We start from the raw sequence: 23,208 nt of genomic DNA, 5'->3' as shown, positions 1-23,208 counted from the left end.
AGACCATTACTCCTTGTGCTGTCATCTGGTACCACTGAGAACAGTCTAGATCCATCCTCTTTGGAACACCCTTTCAGGTAGTTGAAAGCAGCTATCAAATCCCCCCTCATTCTTCTCTGAGGATGAGGATGGTGGCAAGATGGTGATTGGACCCTGGAGGCAGCTTAGGCGAGATCTCTGCGATCAGAAAAGACAGAGAGAAAGAAGACAAAAGAAACAGTGGCCCAGAATCCCTGACTCAAATCCTCACCCCTGAGAGACTCCCATTTCCTCAGGCTTGTGTTCTGTTGGGGGCTGGCTATGGAATCCTCTTACCCAAATGGTGGAACTGCTTTGTGGCTGCTGATACACTCCCTCCTGCAGCTACGGCCATCCTCCTCCTCATGCAGGACTGGGAGGAGTTTGGCCAGTGAACCTACATAGCTGTGGATCCACTGGTCACACCCCACACTTCTCAGGCCTTCCTATGCTACCATAGAGAAAGCCACAGAGCAGTGCTTCAGGCACACAGGAGCTGTGCACTCCCAGGGAGGGTGCTCTGCCTCCTGCCTTGAGTAGAGTAACTGCATTAGTTCCATAGCCTTTGGAGCCATCCACACCCCTGGATGGAGGAGGAGGGATGTGTTGTTAATGAATTGTACTGGCATGACATCAGTATGATTCCTTAACACTTATCCTTGCTATTTCGTGACATTTGAATAAGACTTGATGGGGAAATAATTACTTGGCTGTGTTATAAAAGCAATTTGATTGGCAAAAGGATGGATTCCAAGAGAGAAGGGCTGGGTGTGTATGTGCTGGAGAGAAATCTCTTTTCCCACTGCTGAAAGAGAGGGAAAACACCCCTTTCCATCATGGCCATAGACAGCATGAGCTCCCTTTCCCAAGCCACATTCAAAGGTGGAGTCCATGCTGAGAGAAAGGCCGAAGAACACTGCCAAAGCTGGGTACTGGCTGGTGAGATCTATCCAGGGAATGAGGCTCCTGGCTGGCTGAGATTTTTGTTTTAATTTAAATTTAATATTGCCCTGCCAGAATCCTTATTGAGAGAGGAAAGCTTTAACATAGCAATCTGAATAATTTCCCTTGGAAATAAGATCAGCCATACGGCGTACTGTATGTGTGGTCTGAGCAGGGTGTTTGTATTTCTGTATTTTCAGAAAATCTGAATAAGAACAGGTTTCAAAAGAGACAGAAAGTTCCAATTGTTTTGCAAAATGAAAGTTTTCTGTGTTTGGGGAACCCCCGAATAGCTACAAGGGCTCTTAAACATTTCCCCCACTGTAAATAATAGAATAGAATTGGAATCTAGAAGATTCTGACAACCTTGTCAGAGATTTCCTTCATTCTTCTCATTAATGAATTCTAGTATAGCTGTTTCTTTAGCATCCATATGTTCCAATAAGTGATGCATATCAACTGTATCTCTAGCAGCAGAGGTAGCAGCAATGTTACTTTCACCACTTAAGGTGCTTTGTCCAGAGGGTGTTCCAAAATCCAATAAAAGAGGTGCAGCATCTGTATGCAATGGAATACTGAGCATATGGAAGTCTGGGGAACATCTTTCAGAGCTCCCGTGTTGATCTTTGCTATCACCTGCTGTCATACTTTTGTGTACATCAGGTTTTGGTTCCTCTGTTACAACGGTGGATGATTTATGCTGCCCAGAATCCATAAAAGACATAGCCATTTCTGAATGAGGTCGTGGTGCATCCACAGGATCAGAATGTGGCTCAATTGGACTGCCTGGGGGAGCCTGTTCTGTCGACACGTTTGTGGAGGTATCTGTCTGCAAAGTCTGTCTGTCTGATGCGTTGAGTGTTCTGTCCTCAGTAGCAGCGACAACTGCTTCGGGGACTGGCAAAGCTGTCTTGGTTGTTGTGTCATTCTCACTAGATTGGTAGCTCTCTAAAATGTTGGTTCTGCTAGTTTCACTAATAGTTGCTAGATCTATGCTAGCGTGCAGTCGGGGATTCCTATCAGCCAGCTCATGTTTCTTCTTAACCTTTGAGGCAAAATGTCTCCCTCTAGAATGCATTTCTTGCAAACTGCTGATGTGACCCTTTTCATGAGCAGGGAAAAACACGGAGTTCTCACTTGTCTGTCTGCTGTAGCGCCTCCTGGATGGGGAAGGAGAGCTTTCATGGACACTCAGAAATCGCTTAACTCTTCTCAGCACTGAGGGCTGTCGCCTGTATTTCTCATCATCCCAGGGACAGTTTTCCCCACGGAGGAACTCTGTATCGGACAGCCTGTAAGATAAAGCAATGCAGCGTGTGTCACTCTGTATTTCTTTTATTCTAGAATCACAAGAAGTGTAGTGTTTGCAGTAAGGTTTCATGTTAAATGGAAAATATGGTTTATATAATGATCCATTTTCTGTCTGCCTGTCATTAGCGGAACAGAGCTACGTTAACAGTGAATGACGAGAGTCAGAGAACTTAAGGAACAAATGTGTTCCTAATAAAGGGCCTCCATGAGGTATAAGAGGAGCAAATAAGAGCGAAGTGGGGCTGAAAATTTTCAGATGCACTGAAAGGGGTGAGGAGCACAGGCAATGCTGATTGGTTCTCCCTCCTGTCTCAGAACAGTGGAACGCGCCTTGATGGCAGCTCCACGTGATCAGAGCTTTGCAGGGGCAGGAGGAGAACAATTGCTTTGTGCAGTATATTCCTCATTCTATCAGGAAGAGTCTCAGGCAAAAGTTAATGGTGCTCCTGGAAGTGTGGACAGTGTTTAATTTGTGCCAGGAGCCCTAGCACTTCTGCGCTTGGCAATTCATAACCCCGGCACCTCTAGGCATGGTAGTTCATAGCTCTGGCACTGCTGAGCACGGGGTAGGATTTTCAACAGTGCCTAACTGATTTAGGAGCAGAAGTGCCATTGAAAGTCAATGGGCCTTGTGCTACAAGTCTCTTAGGTCCTTTTGAAAATCCCACCCATTAGCTTCTGCTTTTCTGCCTGGCTTCTGAGGTTAATGGAGCGTTACTGCAGCCACACCATTTCGGGAGTGGAGCACATTTAGTACTTCCCATGGGGTGTAAAGACAATGGGAGGGAACACTAGAAGAAGGGTCACAGTTGACTGTCCTAAGAGCAGGGATTTCAGGTATGGACATGGTAACTTTGATGGATTGATTAATTCCTTCCAGTACTTATAAATGGGATGCTCTGTGACAGCAGAGGATTTAGTTTGGCAGAGAGCACCAGGGAGGATCGACTTGTCCCTAGGAGGAGAGCTAGAATGAAGTCGGAGAGCGGTGAATCTTCTTCCTCTCTGGAATTTGGCTGACGTGAGCCACGCTTTAGATATTTGTTTTGGACTTGCCTGAAACAAGCTAGACCTTTAGACCTTGGTTTTGAACTCTGGCTGATGGACGCCTTGTTATATTTGTTACAGCTGGTTGGAAAAAACTGGAGAAATGGTTTGGGGAAAAATACAGAATTTCAAAGTTGTTATGATTTCAAAGGATTTAAAATGGAACAATTGATATCTTTTTTATTTTTTTTCATGAAATATTTTTTATAAAAATGTCAGAAGTTTGAATTTTGGGTTCCCCCTTTTCCTCTTTTTTCTCCTCCCTCTTTTTCTTCACTGAATGCAGTACATCAAATGATGGCCAAGGTGTGTTTTTTCCCCTTCATTTTTCCTTTTGCTACTCTGTAACTTTTTCAAAGTTGAAGAAGGAAAAGTAGGAAAAAACATCCTGAACATCATTCTTTCTGTTGTATTTTGTGGCAAAAAAGTAGATGAAGAGAGAAAGAGGATTAAGGAGAAAAAAACTAAACCTTCCAAAAATGTCAGCCTTACTGGGTTCAGTGAAAAACTGGAATTTTTTAAAAAAAAATGAGTTTTAGGTTTTGAAAAAGCCACTTTTATTTTTTTAAAAAGTTTCAAAGGAAAAATTTCTACAAGGTCTAGTATTTGTTTGCTTCTTAAAGGGACAGGATATTCTTCATGTTCACCAATCTGTTTTACACTAGAGCACATCATATGCGTTTTGACTCAGCTTTTCATGCTCTGTCTGGCCTGTCACCGTATTTTATGAGGGTACATCTATACTGCATGTTTCTTTTGGCAGTGTGTAGTGTACATACTACTCAGCACAGGTATAAATAGCAGTGATGGATGGACACGGCTTAGGTGAGTAAAGTATAAACACTCCTGAAGGGCGTGTATGTGAATACATACCCTACACAGCTTTCTACTCACCCAAGTCATGCCTTTCCATTTACATTGCTAAAAATACCAGTGTAGTGTTCCACTGCCGGAGCCTTTCTCCATTGCAGGAAAAGACTCCACCAGTGTGGAAAAGGTCTGGCAGGAGGGAAAACAGCCTTTCCCTGCTGCCTCCTCTCTGCCAGAGCATCACTGACATGTGTAGCTACAGACCGCAGAGCGAACACAGCCTGCTTTTCACTGTGGCAGGTAGCTACACATACACTACATGGTGTAGATGCAGAGTGCCAGAACAACGAGCAACGTCACGTACTCTGGCTGGGTCTTTGCAGTAGGGTTGGTATACATGCAAGAAAACAATTCTGGATTATTATTACTTGAAAAGTCATAAAACCATTTCTATAGTTTATCTCCCAAAAGTCTGGAATGATCTTACCCAGCAAGAAGAGAGGGAGCGTCTGCATAAGAAACAAGCAAATAAATGGGTATTGTGTTAATTGTTGCTTCTTTGGTTTATGCTGTTTTATACTGCTACAATACCACAAAAAAACCAAAGGGCTAAGTTCGTGTCACTCTCCTAAAAGGATCATTTAAATCACTAGTTTTCTAATGGCCACTGAGCTTTCCCAGGTGTTGAATTTGTACACTTCTGTGCATATGAAAAGAAACCATCACATATTTTTAAACCTGTTTATTTTTAAATGTTGAACTTCAACTTTGAAGTCACATTTATGCATGATATACATTTAAAGATCCATACGCCTTTAAGACGATTGGATACACATTTTTGTAGCCTTAATGACATCATGAAAAGATGGCAGCTTTACTTACCCCATTTCAATAGTTGATCCAAGGAAAGATGGAATACAGTAATCGGCAGCTGCCAGTGTGTATGGTGGCTGAGCAGCTGAATCATCCCAGTAAATATCTTTGTCCATCTTTGGTAAGTTCATGTGCATTTCATCCACAGCCAGAAGTGAGACCTGGGATCATAGTTGTAATTACACTACTTTAAATATGGTTTTGTGCACAATATACTATTTCCTGCTATTTGGGAAATATTCTTTAGGAAATACGTTTTATGAAATAATGTAAAATGTACATAGTGGCTACAGGTCTGATCCATGTTAATAGGCACTATATAAAAAGCTAAAATAGATTATTTCTGCTCCCACAACGGCAACAAATGTAATTGACTTTAATTAGAATGGGATAGAGCCCCATACGTTTGCAAAACAATTCCCTTCATATTACATGACATTTAATCACAAATGATAAAGAATTAACTTTTCCAGCAAGCATTCTTATTAACTGGATTACTTAGCTACATGGTCATGTGATTCTCTGATGTGCCATGTTTTCAGGAAATGTCTGAGGACTATTATTATGCTAATTTGTAGAGATGTTTCTTATGCAGAAGTTCACATAGAGGAACCTTTAAGCAAACGTTGTCCATATTTTTAAAAATATTCCCAACAGACCATGTGAACAGCCTTGTACCATTGACTTACGTATGTAAAAATAAAGGGCTCAGCTGTGACTTCGTAACAAGTTGTATTTAGCTGCATTCCCCCAGGAATGGCCAAGACTGTGACTCAGAGCCCTGTATCAGGTGCAGATACTTCTCTGATGATGCTGGCTTAGCTGAGCTGGCCAGCACGCTGTGAGGGGTGGAGCCAAGGTTGCCCTTACTCCTTGTGCCTCCTCCCTCCACCCCCACTCGCTACACACCTGCTCTGGAGTGGTGACCCATGGAGACTGGTCATCTTCCTGTTCTGCTACCTGCAATGTGAGTTGCCCATGCAGGGAAGTAATGGAACTCTTCATGTGCCCTTACTCTCCTGGGTGGTAGGGTCACACTTGTGCCATAAGAAATGTAGGAATAATTTCAACACCAAGATTTGGCAGTGCTGACTTCTCCTGTAAATTATTTACCTGCTCCGTACAAATAGAGGGCCGAAATCTGCTACCCATTACACTGGTGCAACCTCATTGACTTCAGTGAGTTTGCAAAGGGGTCAATGAGAACAGAATTTGGTTCAGAGTAGTCTTTCCAGGATCTCCTATGTGGCTGAACTGGTGAGTACAGGCAGGGTTACATGAAATGAGCTTGTGGTTAGAGGGCAGCTCAGGTGTCTTCACTTTGCATCCTTTCCCCAGCAGACAAGGCATATGAAATGGTGTATTAATAGTATATTGACTTTGAAAACAAAACATGGAGGATTCTGGAGATATGATCCACTTTGGGTAAAGAATCATTTTGTATAACACTCAGTCCCACTCGCTGTATAACACTCAGTCCCAGATCTATAAGGAATACATTTAGAATATATTGCAGTAAAGCAGAAGAGAGGAAAGTAGAGACAAAAAATACTGACCTGCAAATTTCTATCAATGCACCAATTTACTTCAAAATCATCATCATCTTCCCCAAATGGATTAATAAGCTGCTCAGCAACCTACAATTAAAATCACAGACTGAATAAATGCCAATATGCAAAGCTTAATGCTGTTGCCTTAAAATGGCTTAGAAGAGGCTGACTGTTAAGATTTCATGTTCCCTTTCTCCCATGCCCCTTGTTTCCCCCAACATGAATTCCATTGTGACGTTTTGCCAGTCTAGCTACACTGACTAAGTTGTATAGGTACTTTGGCATTTTAGGTAATGTCAACATATTAATTTTGGTCCTCCTTTGGTTTGGTTACAGGTAATACAGATCTTAATGTACATGGAATTGCACTGATAAAATTAACATATCTCAGCCTTCAGCATCAAATAACTAGCAAAGTTATTCCTAACAGGCAGCAGAGTCAGCCCTAAGTCACTACATCTTCAGGAGGTACCTTTAAGAGAATCAGTGTCTGTATTTCATGAAGGTAGGCCTGAACCAAAACAGATCTGTACTCCTCTGAACACAGGGAATGTTCACCTCTGGGTCCCAGCTTTGAATTTAACAGTCATGAAAGCTGTTTGATTGACTGTCCTGGATCATGAAGAGTAGCTGTGTCAGTCCCGGGATATTAGAGAGACAAGATGGGTGAGGTAATATTTTATTGGACCGACTCACATTGGTGAGAAAGACAAGCTTTTGAGCTTGCTTACTTCAGGACCTGAAGAAGAGCTCTGTGTAAGCTCAAAAGCTTGTCTCTTTCACCAACAGAAGTTGGTTCAATAAAAGTTATTACCTCACCCACCTTGTCTTGCTGGATAATGAAGTCATCTGTATATCTGTAGAATAAATACACAGTACCTAGGCAATGCTAGTGGACGCTTTCCCCACACTGCCCAACAAATGTATCTCAAATTGATCTGGGGGGACCACGTTTAGAGAGGAGACTGAGCTATCCTTTCCTTGCGTACTGTCAGTCACAACTGTGGTGGTTCCAATGCCTTAGGAACTATACTGAGACCCCCTGTCCATTCCATGTAGCTCTCTGTGATAAGCTGGGCCTCTCTCTAGGATCACAGTCAGGCTGTTAGAATCTCTTTCCCTTTAAAAGTCCTTTCCCCACTTGGGAGCTTTAGTCTAGCCTTTCTGGGCCCCATTTAAGGGGATGTTTAGTCTCTTGGTTTCCTTATAAAGGTCTGGTTTGTCCTTGTGGGAGGCAGAGGCTTGCTAGCTGTTTCCCCTCTCAGTGACTCTGGAACAAGCATCAGCTTGCTGGGGCACAGAAGCTTTTCCCCTGGTTGCTTTCCCCCCGGTTGTGCTCCTTTTAAACTTGCTTCCTCCAGCTGGCGCAGACCCTGCAGGTTTGCCTGTCTGATAGCAGGTGAGCCCAGAGGGACTTGTTAGCTTTCTCCAGAGTGCCCCAACACAGTCCCCCGACACCCACATGATTGCAATAACATTTGATTAGTGGTGACCTGGACTGGATTTGAACTGGGGATTTTGCAGCTAAAGGCTTTGCAGCCTATTACTAGCCTGCTCAAGGGGAGGAGGATGGGAACCTTCATGCAGTCCTCCCTGAACAATCAATGCCATCAGTGGGGCGACTGAATGCCGATTGATGGCCTCACTGGCTAAAAAGCAGCTCAGGGGACCAGCCCTCTCAACTGTCTACGATAGCCTTTTACCCTACTCAAAACAACCCAGCTGGAATCTCCCGGAAATCAGTCACATCAGCTTTCCAATCCATTCTCAGGTCTGGTTAACGTGGCCCCGGGATGGGGTAGCTATTGCTGAGCTCGCAGCCACACCCAAGTCATACTGAGAGTTTCTCTCTAGCCTGGTGTTAGTGGAGACAAGCACGCCGCCTTCAAAATGGAATGCAGTGAAAGCCAGGGTGTCCTCTTACCCTGCTTATTGCAAACAGAAAACAGACTCTACATTTTGTTTTTATTCAGACCGAATTATTTTAAATTTTATTTTGAAATCCTTTCAGTTGAGCCGGAAGGTTTGGCCTTCAGGGAAGCAGGGGGATCCCATTCTGTAGTGATGGTAACTGGGCAGTGTGAGGCTGGGGGCTGGGACAAGGTCTTAGCAACTGGCTGGTAAAGGAACCTGCCTGAGCTGGCAATAGCCTTCTCCATTTTTTTTTCTGAAAAAAAGATGTATCTGTAGGATGGGGGACATGATCACGGGGAGAGGAAGAGATCTCTGGAGACGGTTGGAAATTTGTGGGAAACTCAGACTGTTCTCTGGGTTTAGGGCCTGAGACTGAAGTTTCAAGAATAGGATGGGCTGGAACTTGCCCTAAAGCTGGGGGTGTTTCCTGCCAGCCTCTCCCTCAACAGCCTGTAGCCCACGGGAAAGTCAGGATTGCAGTACAGGGCTATGGACAGCTTTGCTGGGAAGATGACCAGGCACATATAATGCTTCCTTCCCTCAGAGCCAGGAGAGAACCAGAGGGGTTTCTCCTAGAGAAAGGGGCAAATGACACATCATTTCCCCCTTACGTTTGCTCTTTCTTTTCAAACATCTGGCTTTAATTTGTCAAAGCCTTTGTGAACAATTCCTGGGGAAGTTGCGTCAATCCCAGAAAGCCATGGGCAGGGTCAGGTTTTGTATTAACTTTGGAAAGAATTCCACAGTGTGGCCTTTGTTTTCTTTGGAATGCTCCACTTACAAAGAAGGGCTGTATACATGAAAACAGCCATATTGGGTCAGACCAATGGTCCATGTAGCCCAGTATCCTGTCTTCTGATTGTGGCCAATGCCAGGTGCTTCAGAGGGAACGAACAGAACACGTGTGTTTATCTATAATATATGTTTATCATAGAGGGGCACTCTGGTGTTTCAGCTGTTCTCTGTGGAGGAGCACTGGATGTGTTAGTGACTGGGAGTCTTAGGGGTCTTTTAGGGGTCTAGGTGTCATAAATGAACCAGGAGGATCTCCAATGGTCTTTGTCATTCTCCCAAATCTTGCTTGCTGTGTGGAGAAGGCTCCTCCCCGTTTCAACCTCCTCACTGATTTTGTGCTATAATAGTGTATGGGGGTCTTGTGGTTAAGGCCCTGCCCTCAACCCAGGAGATTGGGAGTCAATTCCCAAATCTGCCACAGATTTCATTTGACTTTGGGCAAGTCACTTAATTTTCTGGGCCTCAATTCCCCATCTGTAAAATGGAGAGACAAATACTTATTTTCTCCCACTGTTTGTCTGTCATGTCTAATTAGACCTCAATCCTGCAGTTTACGGCTTGGGGGTGAATTGCTGGGCCCACCCAGAGCCCCTTAGAAATCAATGGGTTTCTGTGTGGGTGCAGCACTCAAACTGCACATAGTAAATTGCAAGAGTTAGGGCTTAGATTGGAAGCTCTTTGGGGGAAAGGGTCTCTTCCTAAGTGTTTGTACAGCCCCCATTCAGTAGGGCTCTAATCAGTAGGTGCTCCCATAATACAAATAACTAACAATAGTAATAAGAATCACTTCCTGTGTACAGTATTTGTGATATATTCAAGATTTTTCTACATCGTGCCACGGGAAAACTGTAGCTGGGTCTCATTCACTAGCTAGGAGAAGATGAGAATTAAAAGCCCAGACTCCGATAGGGAGGAGGGGAGAGGTGCCTTTGGTACATGGCATTAACATTGCAAGTATAACTATGTTGCTGTGGATAGAAATAAACCTGAGAACAAGCTGTCTCATGGCTTCTAAGTGGAGCCACTTCCTCAGCTAGCTCGAAGTCAGCGACCCCACAGCATGCCTGGCACCTAACAAAAGCTTATAGGCACACTCAGGGGCAGTGGCCTGGAAAACCTCAGCTGTGGTCTTTTGACTGGCTGACCTGCCACCAGCATGTAGCCCATGAGATCATCCTCTGAAAATGAATGCAGTGCAGTACAGCGAAGATCTATTTTTGGATTGCTGGCCATCACAGCTGAATGGATTATAAATTAGTCTGGGACAAGCGTCTCATGTGATGGGAAACCTTGTCCCATATACGGTATATGTAACAAATCAGACGCACAGCCTAAGAATGGATATCAGTTTAGCCACGTTTATGTTATTGAACTGCAAAATAGTGGTTCGAGACTATCTGCAATCCTGTTGAAGGCCCTGTGGACTTTGTGGCAAACAGGATTTATATTTGGCCAAACTCCTGTATTCTATGGCACTTCTGGAGCAGCAGACTGGAAATTCAGTGGCAGCTTTGTTTAAATTGTAAAAGCAGTCCAGTGGCCCCTCTTTTTGTTTATTCTGTTATTAAATTAAGACTGTCACTCTATTTTGGGGTTTTGATATAAAGTGATTTTTATAATGAAAATTATATCTGAAGTTGCCAGGGCCAAGCTAGTAGAGGTCTTGAGCCCAACCAGAAAAGGTGCTACAGATGGACTTAGGTATAGATTAAGGGAAAAAGCATTCCAAAAGTGAAGGGCCCATCTCTCATCTTCTATGATTACATTGTTGGATGGACAATCTAGAGTTCCAATTCTACTGTTCATAAGTAACAATTAGAGGCAGTGCAGCAGACTCAGGAAGACTGGCCCAGTCTAGCTTTGTATACTAACAATAAAACCTTTGCATAGTAACAGTAGTATACAACATACTACGAAACCTTATATACTAACAATATACTAACTAACCTTCATATACTATCAATAAAATCTTGAAGAACACTCAGTACAGAATAAATCCCATAAATGCATTTAACAGGGTGAGTTTCTGCACCTTCAAAAAACGCCTGTGTTTCTACTCCTAAGTGTGTATTATAACATACATACACAACTATTTATACCTTTGAAAACAAAAGGTACCTGATTCTCCCACTGCAGGATCAGACTAACTGCCATTGATTTTTCCCAAGGTAAGAGAATGAAGTTCATGCTTTTGATAAACTTACAATGAATGATTTTATTCTTTTTTAAAAAATATATTTTTAAGGAAATAAGGAGCTTAAATGCCATCCCAGTCATTAAATTTAAAATAGCATTAAGCACATGGCATAAACCAATAATAACCCCCCCCAACACTCACTGTTTGGCTATTTCTTCTAAGAATGAATGTAAGACTTAATTCTGAATTTTCAGAGTTTTGCTGAGTTGTGTCATAACGTGTTGGTTTTTTTTGGTATTTATTATTACCTTGCAGCTTGGTATATGTGTTAGCACAGAATTGCACAAAACGTGCATGACAGACAGTGAAACTGTAAATACTTGGCGTGGTTTGGTTACAAACGGTTTGTGAACCTTTGGAGTGAACCTGGGATGATTTATGGAAAGATTCAGTCTCACATGGTTTCAACATGAAACCAGGTACAATGTGACAATTCTGACTGCTTTTGACTCTGTGCTTCAGGGTCCTTCTGAACCTGATACATAGGCATGGGCCTACCTGCATGAATCAAAACCAAAGAAAATGTTTGCAGACAAAAGGACTGACCCTGCATTCTCTCCATTTACAAAACTCCCCCAGAGGGCTTCCCATATTAGGCTCTAAAACAGGCTGGTTTTGCACAATTTTTATCGTTGTGCTAATGCCAAATAGCTTTTCAAAGCTTACAATAATGATTTAACAAAGCAAGAGTGAGATTTACATGACTGTTGGGCTTAATTTATGAATTTGCTTAATACTGCCTGGTTGAGTTTTCATTTCAGTTTTTTCCCTTTGAATTAAGCTAGTTTGTTATTAATTGCAGGAGCAAGAATCAATAGGGAGAATATTGCTTAATTGTTTAATTACACACCCGATGAGGAGATGTTAACTGATCTGTTAAAAACAACAACAATGGCCATAAAAAAATCCAGCTTCTTTTGCAATTCCACTCTTTAATGAACTGCTTCATGTGGTGCTAGTAGTGTAGTCAATATTAGCTATCAGAGGGGTGGCTGTGTTAGTCTGGATCTGTAAAAAGCAACAAAGAGTCCTGTGAAACCTTATAGACTAACAGACATATTGGAGCATGAGCTTTCGTGGGTGAATACCCACTTCTCACTATTTCATTGCCACCCAAAAGTGGATAACTCCATTTGGCTTCTACAAGGCAGGCTGACTTTGACCATAAGCAAAACAAGTGGTTTAGAGCCCTGCACCCCATTCCACTTCTGCAACATCATTTCCCAGCTGGACACAAAATTGGAGAGGGAGGAAATTCATGGCCTAAATATTCACTCTTCTTTGGCCATCTTATTGTCCAGCTCCCAGGTCCTGATTCTGCAAGGATAAGAGGCCCGTATCCACAGAGGTACGTAGGAACCTAATGCCCAGATTTAGGCACCTAGGCCCAGATCCTCAGAGGTATTTAGACACCTAGTTCTCATTGATTTCAGTGGCACCTTGGACCCTAAACATTTTTGTGGATCTGGGCCCTAAGTCCTAGTTTTAAGCACCCTGTTATACAGAAAAATTCTGCTTGGCTGCTGCCGAACTCTGAAGGCACCTAAATTCACTCAATGCCTAAATTCTTTGTGTAAAAGTTCCCTTGATGCTGAAGTTTCTGCCTCTGGACATGTGCACTGATGCCTCCTTCTAGGTATTTGGACACCCATCTCCCATCTAAACACCAGAGAGACCCATGAACTGAGAGCAGCTAGGTATTCCTCCACCTATCTTGCCCACAGGGCCTGACCCTGTAACTGTGCTCAGAGGTAGGGTGGCCAAATGTCCTGTTTTTAAAGGGACAGTGCCGTTTTTTGGGACTTTTTCTTTTATAGGCACCTATTACCCCCCACCCCCTGTCCCATTTTTTCACAGTTGTTATCTGGTCACCCTACTCAGAGGCCATCTACCGAATCATGGCCCTTTCAAAATCTTCTGCTGCTCCTACCGCCACCCTTATAACTGTTAGCCTAGTGCAGGGGTAGGCAACCTATGGCATGTGTGCTGAAGGTGGCACGCAAGTTGATTTTCAGTTGCACTCACACTGCCTGGGTCCTGGCAACAGGTACGGGGGGCTCTGCATTTTAATTTAATTTTAAATGAAGCTTCCTAAACATTTTAAAAACCTTATTTACTTTACATACAATAATAGTTTAGTTAAATATTATAGACTTCTAGAAAGAGACCTTCTAAAAACGTTAAAATGTATTACTGGCATGCGAAACCTTAAACCAGAGTGAATAAATGAAGACTCAGCACAGCACTTCTGAAAGGTTGCCGACCCCTGGCCTGGTGGTTAGTGCACTCACCGGAGATGTGGGAGACCCAGATTCAATTCCCCCCTCAGGCAGAGGGGAAGAAAGTGAACTGGGGTCTCCTACCTTTCAGGAGTGTGCATTAACCACCGAGCTATGGAATATTCTGATCTGGGGCTCCCTCAGTCTCTCCTGTTGAAGTTGTTCCAATTTGGATTCATACTTAAATGGTCATTGGATCAGAAAGAGACAGAGAGCGAGAGAATGACTGCAGTCCAGTGGATAGGGCACAAACCTGGGAGGTGGGAGACTCTGTGGCTAGTCCCCCAGCCCCAATTACTCTGTTATTATTCAGCCACAGTGGAACAGCTTTGACAGGTGAGATTGAGAAAACCCCACATCAGAATAGCTCAGTGGTTTAAGCACTCTTTGGACCCCTCTATAAATCCTTTCTCCCCCTCAGGCTGACATCCCAGGTGAGTACTCTAACCACTGGGCTAAAACGTATAATGTCAGCATCAGCACCACCTCCTCCTCGGCTGTTTTATTGGAGTGTGGCAGGTGCCTAATGTATTCCCACAAGAAATGACGGATACACCCCTCTTGTCAGCATCTCCCATTGGCTAGCTTAGTAGGGATTCACCTAACATGATGGTTTTGTGGATAGCATTCTTAGGTGCCTATCTCTTCCCACAAAGGGAGCCGAGGCACCTCACTTAGACTTTGAGGATCACATTGTTGTGCCTGTGATTTTCTAAATGCCTAAAAGTGAGCATTACAATACCTCTGTCTCTTTGTGGATCCAGGCCGTACTTCAGTGGGAATTTTCAGTGCTCACTTCCTCACAGGAGGTACTTTCAGGATCCTGACCCTTTCTTGCAACCCACTTATTGTAAGACCCGCCTTGGGTCGATTGAAAATGTAATGGATGATTTTCTAAGCTATTCCTGAAGATCAGCCACTGGACACCTTGTGCTAAATTTATCCTTTGATGTAACACCATTAAGCTTCAATTAATTTACAACAAATTTAAATCTGGCCCCTTGACTTGAGCTGACTTGGGGGGATTTCACCTTTCCCCAAAGATGTAGCCAAATCAACACCAAATTATTTGTTGTTGTAGTTAACAAATATAGCTTACCTTGAGCCATCCTGCATAGAAGAAGAATTGTAACAGTGTGAAGATTGGAATGTAAAGATCCAAGTCATGTCCTACATATCCTTGCTCAGGATCCAAAAACTGACGTCCTATCAGACATGCAAAGAAGAAGGTATAGACCGCAAGAGTGACAACCTGCAACAAATAAAAGCTACATTAAAATAATATAATAATCATTCTTTATGTATAAGGCACCACATTCCCAAAGGCTGCTGGGTGCCTAACACAATAGTATTTTAAATATTATAGATGGACATTACAAATAAAATGGCAACATGATCTATTGGTAGCCAGGGAATGGGTATAGCAGAAACACAAGACAAGAATTCATAACCCGCCCGACCACAACTTATCAAACCTCCCAGTCGCCCAACCCACCCAGCACCTTAACATCAAACATAACTTAAAATGTCTGGCCAGACAATCATCCTAGAGACCATGTGCAAGATGGCAGCTGCAGAGTGCTCAGCATCTCTGAGAATCAGGTCACTTATGTGGGTGCCTAAATATGGACTTAGGAATCTAACATTAAGCCCTTCTTTTTGAAAATCTTGGTCCAAATTTTGGGAATGGTAATATCTCAGTACCTGTGTGTAGACCAGTGGAATTCCAACCCAGTCGTAACCAAATAGAAGACTACACCAAGACCGGTACTTATTCATTTCCTAAATAGGAAACAAAACAAAATGTGTGATATTCGCTCCAAAATAATAATGGGTTTGTCACAATTCATTTCACATAGATGAAAGGCTGTAAAACAGTATACTCTGCACCAAATTTAATGAATTAGAAATGGATATGATAAATAATATTCGGTAGATCATCAACACATTAAAAAATTCAGTTGTACAATGGACTTAGGAAGCTTGGTGGAATGCTTAGCTTCTTAACAAATTATCTCTTGTTCCATTATTTCAAATTTGTATGCTGTCCGGGGATATTGGCAGGAGGATATGTTTTACATTACAGAAAAGGGTTCTGATTGATTGTTTCATGGTATATTTGGGCAGACTGTTTTTGTTAAAATAAAAAAAAATTAAAATAATAAGCCCCCTAAAGATAAACAACTTCTCCATCTTTTGGGTTTTTTTTTAACTACAGTGGAGTTACTCTCAGTTTATAGGAGTGAAAGTGAGAGCAGAATTTTGCTCACTGATTTGGTATTTCAGTCAATTATCTCTCATGTATATAAATATTGTCACATTAAGCACTTGGTGGTGGAGTTGGTTTTATGAATAGTATGTGCGTAGACAAACACACTTGGTATAAATCTAGAGCAAGTCCACTGAGATGGAGTGGAAAAGATTGGAAAGTTGTATGTAATAAAGTTATATAGGTGAACAGACAATGCATAGTGATTTCAGTATCTGTTTCTGTAGATTTATTTTTCCTACTTACATTCATCAGTGTCTGAAGGTCTACACTGTCTCTAATTCTACCGTCTTTTCGTGCCTTAGATGCTAGATTTCCAAACCAGACAAATGGAATCCAGTATTTAAGATGGGGAGACTTAAGATGATCAAAGTTTTTTCTTTCATCTACTGTCATAAAACCTGTTTACAAAAGAAAAATAGCTGGTTCATAGTGTCCCAAGGTGCAGTTAGTTTGCAAATTATTAGTTCCTTTGTTGAGCGCTCAAGTACTGAAATAGATTTTTATGGAACATTAATTTCCATGCACCAGAATGATTCTGAACATTGGGTGTAGTATTTATATAAAACTATACTGAACTCTACTCATAGCTTTCCCCATTAGTTTCCTTCTCCTATTCTTCTCTGTAGTGGACCCAGCTTCCCAATATAGAGCATCAGCCTCCTTGCAACATCTACCTAAATAAAATTCCAGGTTTATATAGAAAGCTAGATCTCTCCGATAATATACATTAGTCTAAAAATAACTTATTTTCTTATCAGAGGGGTAGCCATGTTAGTCTGGATCTGTAAAAACAGCAAAGAGTCCTGTGGCACCTTATAGACTAACAGACGTATTGGAGCATGAGCATATTTTCTTATATGCTGCTGAAGTACTGCAGTTGTACTATGCTAGTATTACACACATCACTCTGATTTAATGGTCTATTTTTAGGCAAGAAGAAACTAAATAATATCGAAAGATTATCATTCAACAGTAATTGCTTCTTGTGGTGTCTTAAAACTTGTTGAAAGTTATAGTGGGGGTCACAGGAGCTTCTGACTCTGATAAATTTTCACTAAAATTTCAAAGGAGTGAATGGGCAATAATGAATAAAAGTGTGTTTAGTAAACCAAGTTCAATGGAGAATGGATTTACTGCCCTTAAAATGCTTCTCAGCAGGATTTTGTTTCTTTTGGTTTATTCAGTAGGATTAAGAGAGGGAAAGAGAACTCTGCTCAGAAATTCCAAATCTCTGGGTTCACTTTACCTACAATCCCCGCCCCCACCAATTAGAAGGATATTGGGATTCCAGGGGCAGAAGGAGGTGGAGCCAGGGTTGTCTCTAGCAGCATAGCTTCACTGGAGTAGCATTGTGTATATAGTGGAAGTGGGAGCAGGGTAGCTCCAGAGCTGGCCCAGAGACAAGGGGACATTGCTCAGAAAGTGGATACTCTGGATTAGGCAGGTGACCTCTCCATGCCTGTTCCACTGTCCTCTCCTCACTTCTACCTACTCAATTAATGGTCTGGGAATCTCGCATTTTCCCCATGCAGTGGGGTGATCTGGCCCTAGCCACTATCAGGTAAAAGTTGGTCCCAAAGGTAGGTTTGGGAAAAACAATTTTTTACTAATTCTAAGAACAATAGAATTGTTTCTATTAATTTACAATTATAAACCATTTTTATACCAGTAAACACCCCCCTGCAGCATTTGTAACCTCCTCATCCCTGCATTGTGCTACTGTCTGAGAACCAGAAAGTGAAATTTACTAAAAACTGACAGTAAACAAAAGTAAACTATAAACATTTGAAGAGTTTCAGAAAACAACTAGCCGTGAAGGAAATGATTGGTTCCTTTGTGCCTGAGTTATTTCTCACCCTGACTATTGCAATATCTCCGCTTTCTAGCTCTCACCTTTCCATTCTGTTCAAAATGCTGCAGCTAAAATAGTCTTACTAAGTAACCCAAAAAGGTGGTGGTTATTTTAAATACTTGTGTGATGGTAACGCCTAGAGGTCCCAACTGCTACCTGGGACTCTATTGTGCTAGTGACTATACAAACACATACACTCCAGTCTTACAAACAATTACACACACATGCTTAATTTTACTACTGGGAGTCAAGTTAAGCACGTGCTTAAGCGTTTGCAGGATTGGGGCCTAAATAGACCAGACAGACAAGGATAGAGGGGGAAACAGAGGCAGAGAGGTGAAGTGGCTTGAACTAATTATTAGCGCATTCTCCATGTGTACAAGATAACTGCTCCATTTAAGGTATCCCAGGGTTAATGTGTCACTATATTTTTGTAACAGGGTGAACAGATTTTAATGTGTCCCTAGGAGGAGGCCACATCAGGCCAGACAGCAGGCTGGGGCTGAGGTGGAAGGGGGGTTAATTCCCAGCCAGGCTTCAGAGTCAATTTAAGGAGGCACTCCATGTGGACGCTAATTAGGTAAAGATGGGATTATGTAGGATGAGCACTTTAAACAAGTTGGCTGGGGTAACATTGGACTTGCTCAGTTTGGGTTGTATTGTTTGAGTTTACTGCTCATGAAGATGTATGGAAGGGATGCTGCCAGATACTTTTGCCATGTTTGTGTCAATTTGGGTTAAATCAGGACACCTGATATAAAGCTCTATGCTGAGAGGGTAATTTGTTTTGTAAACTCTCTTTCGTTGTGCTGACCAAGACTCTACAATCACTAACAGGACAGGCAGCATTTAGTAACCTGGCAATACAGGAGCTAGCAAAGAGCTGTGCCCTAGTCTATAAAAGTCATGTGGTTACAGTATTTTGGGTAAACTTATAAATATAATCGGTAGTTTGGCAATCTTAAAATGCAGAGATATCTGAAGGAGTGACTGGTTAAATATGCATCATGAGGTTTATTGTTTCTTAGTAATTTCCATATAAAATCTTCTCAGTTGAAATGAAAATGATGGGTTTTTCAGACTTTAAATGCTGCAAATTCAATCTGGAATTTGAAAATCAAGCTGTATTTTTTTTCTTGACTCACAAGTAATACAGATTTTGCAATCAGACCTTCAGTTCCAATTTTCCTAATGGTACATGAGTCAACACAGAATAAAAATAAATGAGATACTAAAAACTTAGTTATGTATGTAAAGTAAGATGATAAGATAGGAGTAGCTGTATTGAATAAGAACATGACATTTTAAAGTAGTGTTTTGCTGGGCATAACTGCACATTAAATTTCTTTTACAGTTACTGTAACAAAACACAAAGCACAGTAATATTACAGCTCTGTATTGAAAAGGTGTCTAGAACATGTGCTACTGATTTTGATGAGTAAAAAGGAAAAGTATCCGATATCCTCAAGTGACTCAACAAAGTGAGAGTTCAACAGAAAGATGCAGCACTTTTGAAATGTTCTGCCAGTTAACAACAGAATACAGTGTCTGTGCAGTTCTGCTGCCAGCTTTAGTGGTCATAATAATAAAAAAGCAGCAGTAGCCAAAAAAATCTGATGGCACAATCATGGAACCTGCTGTAACATTTTATAGAGCTTTTGATTTTCTGCAGGCCCTACTTGCCGCTACAAGATAATGAAAAAGATGTTTCAATCAGTAGGGATAGAGACTAACATACAGACCCATAAGGGCCAGAAGGGAACAGTGGGATCATCTAGTCCAGAGGTGGACAATCTACAGCCCGCGGGACCATCCTGCCCGGCCCCTGAGCTCCCGGCTGGGAAAGCTAGCTCTCGGCCCCTCCCACGCTATCCCTCCTCCCCCACAGCCTCGTCAGGCCTGCCGCTCTTGCCGGGCAGCGTGGGTGGTATGGCTGGCTGCGGTGGGGCTGTGAGCTTCTGCTGCTCTGAGCAGCATGATAAGGGGGCGGGGGGTTGGAAAAGGGGCAGGGGGTCCCCGGGGGCAGTCAGGGCACAGGGAGAAGGGGGGCTTGAATAGGGGGTGGGGTCCTGGGGGGTGGTTGGGGCAGGAGTCCCAGGAGGGGGCAGTTAGGGGACAAGGAGCAGGGGGGATTGGATGGGTCGGAGGTTCTGATGGGGGCAGTCAGGGGGCGGGAAGTGGGAGGGGGCAGATAGGGAGCAGGGGCGAGGCTGTTTGAGGAGGCACAGCCTTCCCTACCCAACACCCCATACAGATTTGCAAGGCCGATGTGGCCCTCGGGCCAAAAAATTTGCCCACCCCGATCTAGTCTGACCTCCTGGATATCACAGGCTACCTACACCACCCAGCACCCACACACGAAACCCAACAACCGCAATTAGCCCAAAGTGTTACAGACCACTGGAGACTAGACTATTATGTGCCACAGCCATTATTTTTAAAGTTAAGATATTTATGCTTATATCCATTAATGATTAAACAGTTTGTCTGAGCGACATTAATGGCAGGGAGCATTGTCCTTATCACTGAATGCACTGGATTGCTACAGTATGAGCATGTTTAATCATTGATGAAGGTTATGGTGAAACAAGCCTCCAAGTAGCCCTGAACTAGTTATTGTCATTACAGTGATAAAGGAAATACTTTCTGTTCAATCAACTAGGGAGGGTGTAAAACAGCAACTATTAAAGGTAGACATTTGTAAGTTGGCAGGACTAGGTAACTTGCACCCAAGATTATTAAAAGAATTGGCTGAGGAGCTCATGAACCATTAATACTGATTTGTAGCAAATCTTGGACCACTGGGACAGTTCCAGAAGACTGGAAAAAAACTAATGGTGTGCCAATATTTTAAAGGGAAACAGGATGACCCAGGTAACTATAGGCCAGTTAAGCTGATATTAGGGTTGCCAGTAGTTCTGTATTACAAGGGATATCCCTTATTTAAATCAAAAATTGCCTTCCCCTATTACTAAATCAGTATGGGACACCTTTTATCCCATATTTCAACCAGGGAAGTAGTGCCGCTGGAGTGGTCTGGAGCGTCACTCTGGCACCTGAAATCCAGGATGGAGTTGGCGCTCCAACCGGTTGGCAACTTGACCTGGTGCACGGAGTCACAACGCCACTCAAATTTAGCCCAGTTGCCCCTTTGTCTCTCGACCCCCACTGACAACTGCCCCTCCCATTGAAATCTGAAATAGTGCTGCTGCTGCTGGCTGCAGTGAAGCCTCCTTCTGCTGCTGCCTTCCTCCAGTCCATACCATTCGTGCTCCCCCACCCTCCGGCAGTGTACAGTGCTGCTGCAGGCAGAGGCCAACAACTGCAGCTTCTGACTCAGCTCCTGGCACCCACATGGAACAGGAACAGGAGCTGCAGCGGCTGCCTGGCCTAGTGTGCCCAGCGTTCTCTGCAGTACCCAGAGCTGGAGAGCCTGGGCTCCAGACCAAGCCGAGAAGTCTACACAGCAGTGAAACAGCCCCACAGCCCGAGCCCCATGAGCCTGAGTCGGCTGGCATGGGCCTGCCCTGGGTGTTTAGTTGCTGTGTAGACATACCCTCAGAGGCCCTCGGAAGGATGGGGAGGAGAAGAGACTTGCCCCAGAGGCTCAATTCAAGACTGGGATGGCTGAGGTCTGTCCCGCATTTTTGAAGTACAGTGTTGGCATCAATAGCAATTCTGGGTAAAAGCATGGAAAGGTGTATGTGATGCAATCAGTAAAGAATTAAAGGATGATAGCATAATTAATGTCAATCAGCATGGTATTATGGGAAATAGGTTTTTTCAAATAAACAATGTAATTTTTTGAGGAGAAGAAAAGTTTGGTGGATAAAGGTAACTGTATTGATATCATAGACTTCCGTAAGGCATTTGACTTAGTCTTGTGTGACATTCTGTTGAAAAATTAGGAAAATCATGGGTGTTGCGTGAACCCCCCATTCAGGGAGGCTATCCCCTTGCCCCGCTCCTTCTGCCCAAGGCCCCACTCCCACTCCCACTCCACCCCCTCCCCTCCCCCTGCTCTCGTCCACTGGGGCCAAAGGAGCTCTGAGTCCCCCACCACGGCTGGAGGAGGCCCATCTGAGCTGCCCTGGCCCGCCCACCTGAGCCGCCCCTGGTCCGTTCACCTGAGCCACCCCGAGCCCTGGTCGGTCAGAGGAGCCCTGACCCCACTGCGGCCCAGTCCGGGGCCATGGCAGGGAGCATTAGTGGAGGTTTGGGGAGGCTTAGCCTCCCCCAGCCTCCTTGATGCACCACCCATGAGCAAAATCTATACAAAATCATTGTAGCCCATATTAAATGGATTAAAAACTAGTTAACTGATATATGTCAAAAAGTACTGTAAATGGGGAATTATCATTCAATGGGGATGTTTATAGTTGGGTCTGGTTTTGGTCCAAAGCTATTCAATAGCTTTATCAATGCTCTGGAAGAAAATAAAAAATCAAAGCTGGTAAATAATGGTGGGTACAGGTAAGTTATACAGAGTGATCTAGATCACTTGTTGAAGTGCCCTCATTTGAACAACATGCATTTTAACACACTGAAATGCAAGGTCATACATCTAGGAACAAAGACTGTAGATCTTACAAGTTGGGATACAATATTCTGAAATGCAGTGACATGGAAAAGGACTTAGGGGTCATGGTAACTGACTGAACATGAGCTCCCAGGGTGATGCTGTAGCTAAGAGAGAAAACACAATCCTTGGATACATAAGCAGGGGAATATCAACTAGGAGGAGGGTGGGCGTATTACCTATGTCTGTTGCATTAGTGAAACCATTACTGGAATACTGTGTCCACAATTCAAAAAGGATCTTGAAAAATTGGAAAGAGTTCAACAAAGAGCTACAAGAGAGATTTCAGATTTGGAAAATTCACCTTACTGTGAGAGATTTAAGAAGCTTAGTCTATGTAGTTTATCCAAGAGAAGGTTAAGAGATAACTTACTTGTACTCTACAAGCACCTGAGTGGGGAAGGGATTTCTTTGGCTCTTTACTCGAGCAGAAAAAGACATAATGTGAGCCAATGTCTGGAAGCTGAACTTAGACAATTCAGACTAGAAATTCAGACTAGAAATAAGATGCAAATTTTTATCAGTTGAGGGTGACTAAGCATTGGAACAATTTACTTAGGAACATGGAGGATTCTCCATCACTTGCAGTCTTTAGATCTTTCTAAAAGGTACACTACAGCTCAAACAGAAGTTATGGGCTTGAGACAGGAATCACTGGATGAGATTCTATGGCCTGTGTTATGTAGGAGGTCAGAGTAGATGATCATAATGGTCCCTTCTGGCCTTAAAATCTAATCTATGAATTTATGAAATATGCTTGTAGGAAAAG

At 43.0% G+C, this 23,208-nt stretch overlaps 1 protein-coding gene across 1 annotated transcript in view; it reads right to left on the bottom strand.

Moving 5' to 3' along the window:
• Positions 1-1,282: 1,282 nt before the first annotated feature.
• The window catches only part of BEST3 (bestrophin 3), a 30,794-nt gene continuing 8,868 nt past the window's right edge, over positions 1,283-23,208 (bottom strand). Inside the window, exons 5-10 of the mRNA XM_039513141.1 lie at positions 16,252-16,406; positions 15,441-15,518; positions 14,836-14,988; positions 6,558-6,638; positions 5,011-5,162; positions 1,283-2,252 (exon numbers count right to left, since the gene is read on the bottom strand). Coding sequence (XP_039369075.1) covers positions 1,331-2,252; positions 5,011-5,162; positions 6,558-6,638; positions 14,836-14,988; positions 15,441-15,518; positions 16,252-16,406 — 1,541 coding nt within the window. The 3' untranslated portion in view covers positions 1,283-1,330. The remainder of the gene's footprint in view (positions 2,253-5,010; positions 5,163-6,557; positions 6,639-14,835; positions 14,989-15,440; positions 15,519-16,251; positions 16,407-23,208) is intronic.

Source organism: Mauremys reevesii, linkage group 1 (assembly GCF_016161935.1).
Source record: "Mauremys reevesii isolate NIE-2019 linkage group 1, ASM1616193v1, whole genome shotgun sequence".
Classification (NCBI taxonomy): domain Eukaryota; kingdom Metazoa; phylum Chordata; order Testudines; family Geoemydidae; genus Mauremys; species Mauremys reevesii.
Note: the sequence above shows the minus strand (reverse complement) of the source record. Positions and strands in the feature narration are given on the sequence as shown.